General features: G+C 29.8%; 2 protein-coding genes across 2 annotated transcripts in view; both read right to left on the bottom strand.

Annotated features, from left to right (window-relative positions):
• Window positions 1-10,470, bottom strand: part of LOC108907952 (multidrug resistance protein 1A) — a 29,784-nt gene extending 19,314 nt beyond the window's left edge. Inside the window, exon 1 of the mRNA XM_018711817.2 lies at window positions 10,381-10,470. The gene's annotated coding sequence lies outside the window, so the exon portion shown is untranslated. The remainder of the gene's footprint in view (window positions 1-10,380) is intronic.
• Window positions 7,050-12,489, bottom strand: part of LOC108907913 (protein stum) — a 28,262-nt gene continuing 22,822 nt past the window's right edge. The window contains exons 8-9 of the mRNA XM_018711752.1: window positions 8,798-8,992; window positions 7,050-7,369 (exon numbers count right to left, since the gene is read on the bottom strand). Coding sequence (XP_018567268.1) covers window positions 7,260-7,369; window positions 8,798-8,992 — 305 coding nt within the window. The 3' untranslated portion in view covers window positions 7,050-7,259. The remainder of the gene's footprint in view (window positions 7,370-8,797; window positions 8,993-12,489) is intronic.

Raw genomic sequence — 12,489 nt, 5'->3', positions numbered from 1 at the left:
ATGCTGCAACAGCAATTGTTCAAAATTTTATCCACTCACGTGTAAACACATTTGGGTCCGTCTTACTCACTTTCTACGAACTAACACAAATGATGTCTTGCTTCACCATAACACAAATGCTTCACCATAATACAAATGTTGTCTTGCTTCACCATAAATTAAAACGATATCCATCAACTCTGAGTTGCTATACACGCAGACCATTTTTGACACTAACTACTAAAAAGATGTAAACACCACAGATAACAGGTAAAAACTACCGCTATAAAATATATAATTTTAAATTTATATTTTAGATAATTATTAAATACCAGCTACTTGTCAAACAGCATGCCAGCTGTAGAGAAGTTATTTCCTGCAATATCATGAGTTAGGAATTTTCTCTAGATATCTTTTGCACACATACATGTTTGGTATTGTTCATCCGACAGAATTTTTAGTAAATACAATTTTCAGTAAGAGTAAACTTACACCTTCCAATCAATATTGAAAATCGGGTGTCCCAAAATTCATACGATTTCAATTTTGCGCCATTTGTGAGGTCAAGCGATGCCAAAGAAAAAAAACAGCATACCACGCGCTACACGAAAAAACAATAATTTTTTTTAACATTTCACAATATTAAATTTCTGTTTATCTAACCTATGTAACGTGCTGTGCGTCACAGGTAGTTCAGACCCCTGCTCATCTCTAAAAACATAAGTTGTCTTAGAACTTTTTCCGAAAATTAATCTGAACAAGTTGCTTCTTGTTGCAGAAAATTTGGCGACGGGTAATCCGACCTGTCTTTAAATTGTTTATTTACGAGAAAAATATCCGATTATAATTTACCTAATAATACAGATTATAAGATAAAAATCTATCGCATGTCTGCAGATATAATGACCGAATACAAGTTAGCATTAATTATTACAACCAGATGAGCTATTGAAAGTGATAAGATTTTATCTTATCATTTTGAAACTATGTGGGCAGTAAATGTTTTATCGCGATGACTGGCGGTTCAAGCTATGAATTGCATCTATTGTGATGAATTTTCGGCGACAACTCTCAACTCCAGTTGACGTTTTAACTGGATCTGGAATTTACAGCCGTCTTCTAATGGTTTTGACAAATATATTCGCAGCCAATTTTTATAGCAACGTTTCATATTTCATATATTTTATGTGTTGTATCTGTGGAAAGCATGACTGCTGCATTTTTAAAAGAAGGAGTTTGTATAAGGACTGCGATTGACATTTAAGTGAAAATTCAAATAAAAGATTATTTTGTCATTTGGGTTTTCCTACTGAGGAATATGCAATAATCATTTTGCATCTGAAAAAACGACAGTAGTGTTTTCGTTTGATCTGACTGACCGAGCTCGAATTGGGTTCTTAACATCAGCAATCTGTACGTTCAAATTTATCCATTAAATTCACAATTGGTGTGCGAGAAGACGTATTTCTGCGACCAAACCTGGTACGGATTTTTCGAGCTATCTCCCCAGACGTTGTTCAAAGGAATATCTTTATCAATCGCGTTGTTTATAACTAATTGCTATCAAATATGACAACTCCATCTGTCACAAGTAAGAAATGGTATGCAACTTAAAATGAAATCTCTTAATGGGAGACCTTTCAATTTTTTATCAAAGATGTATCATTGGAGAGGCCTCTTAACCTGTAAATATTAGAATAGAGGAGTACAAACATTAAATAAAAAAAAATTGCTATCGTTCTTAGGAAAACACACACAATTTAATGAGATCCAGCTGAAATTTTAAAGAATGAAAATAATACCTTTGAAGGAAAATTAAGAATCAATTATTTTGTTAAATTCTCAGAAGTGTGTACTCCTGAACTTGAATCCTGGATGGCTATAACTACTAAAAGAAGTACAATTTAGAATAAATATCATATCCAGCTATGTCATTACAAAACAAATTTGAATAAAATAAATTTAAAGTAATAAAATAAAAAATAAATAAAAATAAATAAATGAAATAAATGAAAAATAAAACAAATTTCAACTGTCAAAAATAGTTTAAAACGAAACATCTTTCTCAGTTTTGAAAATGAAAACAGAATAATTTTCGAAACGTCAATAACTTCTTGAAGTGAGCGGTATGTAGTGATGTATTTTCTGTATTTATTTATTTGTCTGCATTTTTCAGTGGGAGATGTTTATTTAGGAAAAACTATTTTTCATTAACTTCTTTCATATGTCAACAAATAAAGGAAAAAATGTAAATCTAACTATGAATTTGGTAGTGATAGAATGAATAAAAATGTGTTATTCCGAACTTTGGAAAAAAACCTGGGTTTCTTATCGAAAATAATTCCACTTTGCACATTTTTTTTTAAAAGATTCAGGTTATCTTTTAGCGCGTCATAGACGATAATCTATACCAATGCAGTTTAGATTATCGCCTATTTCGTTTTGAATTGTCATCTTAAGCGTACAATACAACAAAGAAGCAATAAATTGCAGTCATAAACAGATAACTTTAAAAATTTTCACTAAAAACGGGATTTAACTTTTTTTTATTATTTTAGGCAAGAGAAATATACACGCTTAACTTTACACCTTTCACAGACATGAATACTGTTGAAACAAATAATCCTGCAGCAGGAATATTGCAACTTTTGACAAAAATAGCAGCGTGTAAAAAGTACTTAATACAAGACAAAAAACAGGAACAACAAAAGATATCCACTTTATAAATTACCGTTATCCTTAATTTTAACAGTCTACACCAGGGGTCGGCAAGTAATTTTAGATGGAGCCCGGATACTTTTAAAAATTTTTAACGAGGTCCAGAAAAAAATTCATATTTCTTACAAATATTCATTTGAACTCAAATTTAATCTGCTTACTAACCATTAAGAACTCAAAACACTCACACAATTGTAAAATACTAGAAAAAATGATAAGGTTGGCACTCGAACGTAAAAAAAAACATTTTTTAAATAATTTATTAGAGTAATTTATACTTTCAAAAAAATTTTTGGCGGTCCAGTATTTTACCTTCCGCGGTCCGGACCTGGACCGCGGTCCGCTAGTTGCCGACCCTTGGTCTACACTCTATTTTAGTGAATTAATCTCACATATTTCCGTAACTTGTAAGTTTTTCGCAAAGTATTGAACTTTATATTTCGATTATTACAAAATACTTTAATACTATTTTAAGATATTCAAAATGGTGTTTTGACGCAATGGAAATATAAGTTTTACAAGTTTCATAAAAGTGATTACTGTATACAGCACTAGAAATATTCACATTCTTATTATAAAATATTATTCCGGCAGCTGTATTACAAACATTGATAAAAATAAAAAGGAATAAGGAATTAATCTCGATTTTACAATATTTCATAGAGATAATAATCACTTTTTACTAACACTTCGTAAGATTGCGTAACATGGCACTAGAGAGTATTATTTTGTTGTTTATAAGTTTTTGTATCTTATTAATAATTTTATTTAGATTATACAGTAGTTTGTTTGGGTAATTTATAGTACCTACATATTGCTATTTGATGACTGATAATCAAATCAAGTATATTTCAAGTATTAGCCATGTCAAGTATGTAGGTATTCGATTTTCAAGACTTGACATTTTTAAATTATACTATGATATTTAAAAAAGCATAATAAATAGGTTTATATTTACAAAAGTAAACTCTGAACTTTACTCCCAAAAATATAAAGACGGTACTATAACAGTTTGTGTAAATTACAATCAAATAGCCAAGAAAACAAAAATATAGCCAACAACTTTAGTTAAAAAATAATTGTACATCGAGTTATTTAAGAACTTAATTTTAGGTTAAAAATGTAAAACAAATATTCAGGACTGAAAATTGACTTCTACAAATAACAATTAGAACTTTATCTTTCTTTTGTTTTGCTCATTTTTCCTATTTATATTAATTTAAGTTTCTGTTAACATTTCCTACTTTATTAACCACAGCTGATTTTATTGCCCTGTCCTTCTATCAACGAAGGTTTTCTACATTCTGCAAGTGCTTGAATAGAATTGAAATAATTGCATTGATAGTACAAGACAAACACATTACACTTTTCAATATTTGAAAACACCATTTTTATTCAAAATTATAATTTTTTAAATCACAGTGAACTATAACAAAATTCAACCATCAGTTAGGTATAACAGTAAATGATGATGAAAATGATGAGATTACTGGGATAACACATTTGTTTTCATAGTGTGCTACATTTGGCATAAGCTACTTTGTCTGTGGAAGAACAACGTTGAAGCTTAAGTTTTCTCTAAAGTAAAAACTGATATTTCAGTAATGTGAAATGAAAATCTGTATTTTGCATATTAAGTATATTGTTGTTTAAAAATTGTAGGTAACGAAAATTGTTTGGTTTGCATACATAGATACTTGTGGCGTGTGGATAGAATAATTCGACTTCTTACCGCACCGATTAATCATTACAATTTATCGTTACTGACATTATCGCAGCTAACGCAAGAGATTGCTCTCGGTATTGCATCTTTGTGCAACATCACACACAATAATTCCTGACTTTTAGATATACCAATATCTATCTTCAGGGGCAGAGAGGTACCCTCACTAAAACAGTGTAATATGTAGATGCAATTTTCATAAAGACCGATCGTTATATTGCAAACGTATTATTCAAATTTTGAAGAACTCTTGGGAAATAACTTAGATCTTTGACGACAAAGCTAAACGTCCTATATGAAAAATATCTTCTCATATTTTTACTGATTTCTGTACTTCTGTTTCTGAATCACGCTAAAGATAATATTGTCTGTTCGACTAATTAAACACGTTTTAAAGTGCATTGATTCATATTCCACCTTAATTCATATAATTTACAGTTGAACATGTAGAGGGTATATTTACTAGTGGTGTGATATTTTTCGCAACATCTTCATAAATCAATCTATGTCTTATCTACTAAATGAAATGCCCGCTAATAACACCGCCAGTTTAGATAATAAACATGTAATAACACTTGATACCCGATACTCGGATGAAAACACAAAAGTGGAGATTTTGGATACACTAATACTTACTGTTTATCTAGACAGTACATTTTTGAAAATATACTTCTAAATTTTACAAAAATTCGCGAGAAAAAAATCCCCGATTAACAAACCAGTTAGAAAGTCATTAACGTGATATTTATAACTGAAATATAGAAAAAATAGTTTTTACTACACTTTTGAATTAAAAAAAAAGCATGACGAAAACCCTCACTGCTTCCATCAAAGGTCTATTTTGAGTAACATGAAAATATAACACAAATGTTTTAAGTTTAGAATAAATTTATTTAAAATGTGTAATCAAAATATATATTTAACATGGGTTAGTACTTTCCTAAGTTATGAAAATATATTCAATGCAGAGCTAGTACAAAACTATATACCCACAAATTAACTAAAGAATTGTTAAAAGTAAAGTAACATTTTTCCAGCTATAATCTACTTACACCTAAGAAGTATCGTTTTAAGGCATCTTCTGTAAAATTGGGTATATCCTAGCTCTGTGTACATTAAACATATCTTCATTCTTGATAGTAGGCATATACAATACTTACATGTAGAAACGCAAACACCAAAACTAAATTATAGGTACCTAAGTAAGTAATTTCGAAGTTAGACGATCAAAACTGTGAGATACTACTTAAAACAAGTAACAGTAAATACCACCAATTCGAGAAATTTGGCGGTTTTGTGAGAAATCATAACTTAATTTATGCCATTCGTTTTTTGCTTTACTTTCGAATAGCGAATGAATCGTTTATTTAAGGAAATTGGAAATACTTTTAAAAGATTTGTATTAAAAAAAATTATTCAATAATTCGTCTTAATTCTTATCGACATATCTACAGAAAACTACTGATTTGTATTTTCATCGAATAAGGCATTTACTTTTTTTATGAATAAATACTGGAAAATAGATGAAAAATACTGTTGAACCATCTAACTCAGACTTACTTCATAATAAGAAAAACAAAACAAAGATATGGTTTTAATTTGTTTTATACGACTCAAATGATACTTATTTATAAAAGGTAGTCAAAACTGTTTGTTTAATAACTAAAATAAAATTTATTCAGATGGTTGTTTATAATCGTTAAATAGTAATGTGAAAAAAACTATAATAAATTATTAGTTCTCCATATCCTTTAATTTCTGTTCTGAAAATGTTTTCAAATATACTGAGAATATTCAACAATTTTATTTTTGAAACCTTTCAAACAACATTACTTTTCAAGTTATTTTTTACTGATAAGCTATTCGACGTAGTAATTGTTAATACTGCAATAAAAACTTAATATTTGCAGAAAAAAATTACATCAAGATGATTAAGCTAAAAACTGTAAAATTATTAATGTATGTAGGTAAAAATATAGGTATTAAGTACAGACATTAATTTTAATTAATGAAGCAAATATTATTACTATTAATATAAAATAAGCTATTATTTGGTAAAGTATCAGTTTAGTAATTGTTAATAAATAAATACGACTATATACGAATAGATAATATAACTATTAATGATAAATATGTCATCCTATTTAAAACAGTATTAAGGGAGAGATAGTGACAATAATTCCTTAATAATTTACTGCCAATGTTTGTTTTCCACGTTTATATTTTTCAACTATCTAATAAATCAAAATATAATATTAACTAGTAAAGTAAAACGTTTTAGAAATGTAGAATTAAATATTGTCTCCGTCTCTTTAAAACAGTAAAATTTTATTTCATTAGTAATCACATTTTGATCATGATTTGCTATTTGTGATAACCACACTATAATAAACTATATCTACAGTTAAAAAATCAAATTATTATTCTCAAATCCGTGTTATTAATTTTAAATTTCTTTAAACCTCTTCAATCCCTGTGTTTGTGCCTTTTTTGACATACCTTTTATAAATGTTAAATGAAGCTAACAAAAAATGTATAATTAAAATTGATTTAGTTTATTAAAATTACATAATGTAACATTTTATATACACTTTATACAAAATATAACAACTTTTCGTCTCTACAAAAATCTACAAATTCCATTAGAAAAAATAGTGTCACATATTAAAATTGCGTTGTAGTTTTATCTACATTTAATACAAGTATCATTTTCGACCTGCAAAAATGACTTCCATAACAATTTTTTTACACGGTTTACTTATTAATATTGTGACTTAAAGCTCGTATAAAAATTTAATAGAAAAACCTTTTAAGAGTACCTAGAATGACGTGGAAACATTTATGCGTTCCTGACGGGGTCCCTCGAGTGGTGATTTTGGTTGACAGCGGGCGTCGGTCGGGAATTTTCTTCCTCCATTGTTTCCAGAAGTTTCAGTTTCTTGTATTTTTCTAACAAAGGCATTAAAATTTAAGTTCATATATAATGCGTATTGCAAATTATAGTCTGTTTTCAAATGTGTAATATAAAGAAATATAAAGAAAGTTATGGTAATCTCTATACATTTATTTCATTTTTTTAAGTGCAGATTTATTTAAAGGGATATAAATAACATTTGGAAAAACTTGAGGTATTGTTGTATCACTGGTGAGATATAAGAGCAGTTTAAGGTTTTAAGGAAAATGTAGAGGGGTCTTCTATAAAACTTCTATAAAGCATCTACGATCCACAGACTTAAATCCTCTCGATTTATTTCTCTGCAGACATCTTAACAATTGATTTATAAGACGAATGATCCACACTCTTTAAAATATAGAAGAGAAAGTGTCTGTAAGTGTCCCAAAATTATCTTCGGGTAGGCCAAAGACTATGAAAATGTTCTTGACAAGCATTCTGCCATGTCGGTAATGGCTTTATAGAGAAAATGATAAATCTGTCGGATCTTGTAATGGATGACACTGGATTTTCTAATGGATAACTCTTGTAATGGATAACATTTATTACCACTAACGAATAACGCTTGTAATGGATAATGCTTGTAATGGACAACGCTTGTAATGGATAAAGCTTGTAATGGATAACTGAACGTAATGGATAACCTTGTAATGGATAACGGAATGTAACGAATAACGTTTGTAATAAATAACCCTAGCAATGGACAACGCTTGTAATGGACAACGGTTATAATGGATCACACTTGTAATGGGCAACGCTTGTAATGGACAACGAAACGTAATAGATAACGCTTGTAATGGAGAACTCTTGTAATGGACAACTCTTGTAACTCTTGTAATGAATAACGCTTGTAATAGATAACGGAACGTAACGATTAACGTTTGTAATGGATAACCCTTGTAATGGACAACGCTTGTAATAGGCACGCTGGTAATGGATAACACTTGTAATAGATAACGCTTATTACCAGTCAAGATTTATTGAAAAAATTCATTTCATCACCATTTCATGCCTTAAAATTGAATTTTCCAAGAGGCAAAAGAATTTAAATTTTTTATCAAAAAAACGGTTCCACTCAATTCATTTGTATATAATTCTATATAAACGAAACTATCAATTATTAAAAATGTATATCAAAGTTAGTGCTGATATTTCAACTGCTTTAGGGGAAATTTAAGAAAAAACTGGTCAAAAGGAGATCTTCAAGCCACTACATCTTCATAAGAATTGACCCTTGGACATTTTGTATTAATTTTAAACAAGTAACACAAGTTTGGCAGTCGAATTAAGAGACGCCCTGTACAATTTAATTTTTTACTATTCCATACCATTTCAAGACAGACTATAGATGCAAATTTTTGTCGAGAACTATAAATAATTGCATGCCGACAAACTATTAAGAAGGTAGAAGACGCAATACTTACTGGCAGTTTTTACCATGATGACACCCCACCATATGGACCAACCCCAACCGACAAGACAGAAGAGCACCGTGAAGAATTGTCCGAATCCTATAAATGTATTTATTATAAACGATCCAAATCTCTGTTTTGCCCCGTCTCGTTGAGAAAATCTTGGTTTGCCGATGCACAGACAAAATAGTCCACTGAAGAAGGTTCCTGCAAAAATCAATAAAATTTTGTTAAATTGCAAAAATTAAATAGGCTCACAATATTAAACTTTGTATGCCTTTGACAAAATTCTCTGAATAACAAATATTGAAATTCTCGCAGTTAAAATAGATCAAACAAACATTTGAATATGTATAGAATCTTTTCTAAAGCAATTTGTATAGGATAAGTAAAATACATATTGTAATAAATTATAACACTGTAATAAATTATAANATTACTCTCTTTCATTTCCAAACAGACTATAGACTAGTTACTATTTTAGTAGTTCTTATTATGAAGATGGACCATCACATCAGATTAAGTTATTATTTCTTTTTATCTATAATCGAGCATGCCATATTGTCAGTGCTGAGCTACAAACTGTTAAACAATTTTCAAAGTACATAATTTAAGTTTAAATTCTAATTAATGTAAAATGTGTTTTCCTTGGTACCAAGAAAAAGGTTATAAGTGTAAGACTCAATTTTAATATTATATTTAATGGTATTCCAATACCTATTACTGATCATGCCTTGTGGTTCAATGAGCATATGTAAACATTACTCCAAAAATCTTACAACTTACACCTTTCTTAGGTTAATTTGTAGTTAAGGCCATTTACTTAATAATAAATTTAAAATTATGTTACGTGAGTCCCTTGTTTCCCATTTTAAATGTTGTGTCTATGTTTATGACTTAAAGAAAAAATAAACAGAATTCGAAAAGGTCTAATTTCATGATGTTGACAAGTGGTGCAACAGGAAAATGGCACATGCTATCATCTTGACAATCTCGTCCATAAAATTTGAATCATTCGATGAATATCGGATTTAAAAATATGTATACAATGCCGTATCATCGAAGTTCTCTCTTTAAAAGAAGTTATTAAGTGGACAGTTGAGAGTTTATACTTGTGGATATCAATAAAAACTTGATAGGTAATCAATATAAATCTTTAGATATTTCGTTTACTTGTACTTAAATTAACTATGTTTTCGCACTTTTGGCGATGTTCTTTTGTTGTATTAGTATTTTGAACTGATATGCTCTTGTAGGGTTGAGTTTTAGTATATTTAGCTAGGTTTCTCCATAGGTCAGCGAATTTTTGTTTCACTTTTGTTTATTATAACACGTTCTTTTCATGTATTTTCAGTGGCACAAATTAATTTTATGAAGCAGTCTGCATACTTGTATATGGACTGTTTTTAATTTTTTTCTCTGAAATAATTGAAATGTAATGAGAAAATTATATTTTAATTTACTATTATACTGCCTAAGGTAGGTATGTACATAGAAGTGAATTTTTAACCTTTAAAAGGTGTCACTGAATAATTTTTGGCCTAAAGTATGCATTGCTGAACTTATTTTTTATTACAAAAATATTATGAACATACCTATTTTGAGGCCCAATTTTTTGCTCAAAAAGCAATATAGTTTATTAATCACCTTTCACCGAACCAATTTGTTCACTAGCTGACATCAGTTATCACACACATATGTATCGCTACAAGTGCTGGAAAGATTACAGTGCCCACGTTTTAATATGATAGATTTATCTAACGGTAGAGTCATCAAATTTTATTGTTGTTATCAGATCATAATCCTTTAATTATAATTATTTAGTCTAGAAGGTCGTAACTATGTACCACACGAACTACATTTTTGTCCGATCATCGTAATTTGCGTAGATAAAATTTTCGAATTGGAAATAACTGGAAATATTTTTGCGATTCAAAAATCATTCGAGAAAAATAAAAATGATAGTAAATCACTTCGCACTATATCATGACAAAATGTATTAAGAAGTTAAGAAGTACCAAGTATCATAAAAACTGGTTTTATTTTAACAATTTTTTGTATCGTATTCAGAAAGTTGTGGTAAGTACTTAGTTCTAAAAATTGTAAATATATTATGCAACTGAAAAACATTGAAAATGGTACCTATACCTATCTAAATATTATTATCTTGTTCTAACACCTGATAAAGGTTTAGAGGCTTGATTTTTATAGGTCGTCTCCTTGTAACTGAAATCAGTAATTTCCAACAAAATTATATATAATAGTTATTTACACCATAAAGGAGGTAATAGAGTCCGAGACTGGTAAATTATACTTAACGATTAGGTTTTATATTTTGACATTTCTTAATCAATTCATTTTGACATTATTCGAAATCTAGCAAAGTCGCCTTGGTTGTTTGGATGTTGTCGTTTCTAAGGCGTTTATAAACAAAGCTACATAAAAGTTGCAATTTTGCTGGTTTTAAATTATTATTTCTAAATGAGTGATTTTCAAATAGAAAGTGCAGCAAATGCTGCCTGCGAATTTTTATTTCCCGAGAAGTCGAAAGTGCGCTACGGACGAGCATATAGGAATTTCAAAGAATGGTGCCGGAACAAAAATACTGGTGTTTCTGAAATTCTCAAGAAATATATCAAGATTAGATTTGAAATTAAAACTGAAATTTCACGCTTTTTTATACGCTATCAAGCAGGTAGATGTTACAACCAACCAGTCGGCAAGAATACCCTTTCCATGATTCCTAATAAGATTGCACAGTTTTTTAAACTAGAACATCCTGAAACATATACAGGCCATTCATTCCGAAGGACATCGGCAACGTTACTGGCTACATACAGGAGTTCATGTATTAGCAATCAAGAGACATGGTGGGTGGAAATCAGCCACAATTGCAGGAAGTTATGTTGCCAACAAAAATGAAATAGCCAACAGGATTATTTACAATGACACTTCTCCAGGGTCTAGTAGTACGTCGCATCATGCTGTTTTAATGGATCAGTCAGATGATATTGAGCCTCCGGTGACTGAAATGGAGCGGTCAAATCATTATGAGAAAAATGTGACAATTAATAAACGCGAGGGCAATAATTATCCAGATTTTATAAATGTTACTAAATTTAATAACTGTACAATTACTATAAATATTCATTCATCGCTTTTTTCCCTTACCCCACTTACTCCTGTTGTCCTTATCATCTTTCACTTCTTCGGTAAACCACTGACCTCCTTAAAAACAATATACAGGGTGATTCAGAACTTATCCAAAAAAAAATTCTGGATGTACAGGGGACCCTTACAAATACAATTTTGTAAAGAAAAAATGAAAAAGGGCAGTTCGAAATTAATTTAAAAATACACTTCTGGAAACTGGTCCACTGTAAAACCTGACCTCGCACAATGTGACCGGCATGGTGGTGTGATAAAAACTGACAGAAACTTTCGCAAGGTAAGAAATAAATAGAATTTTATAGCACCTATTTTATATCGGCAAATTCAAATGCTTTTGCCTTTATTAATTATTAATAAAATTAATTTGTGTTTTTAAATAATAAAATCATTTGACATACCCGATGCTGCAACAGCAATTGTTCAAAATTTTATCCACTCACGTGTAAACACATTTGGGTCCGTCTTACTCACTTTCTACGAACTAACACAAATGATGTCTTGCTTCACCATAACACAAATGCTTCACCATAATA

Source organism: Anoplophora glabripennis, unplaced genomic scaffold, assembly GCF_000390285.2.
Source record: "Anoplophora glabripennis isolate ALB-LARVAE unplaced genomic scaffold, Agla_2.0 scaffold78, whole genome shotgun sequence".
NCBI lineage: Eukaryota > Metazoa > Arthropoda > Insecta > Coleoptera > Cerambycidae > Anoplophora > Anoplophora glabripennis.
This window is presented reverse-complemented; position numbering and strand designations above follow the sequence as displayed.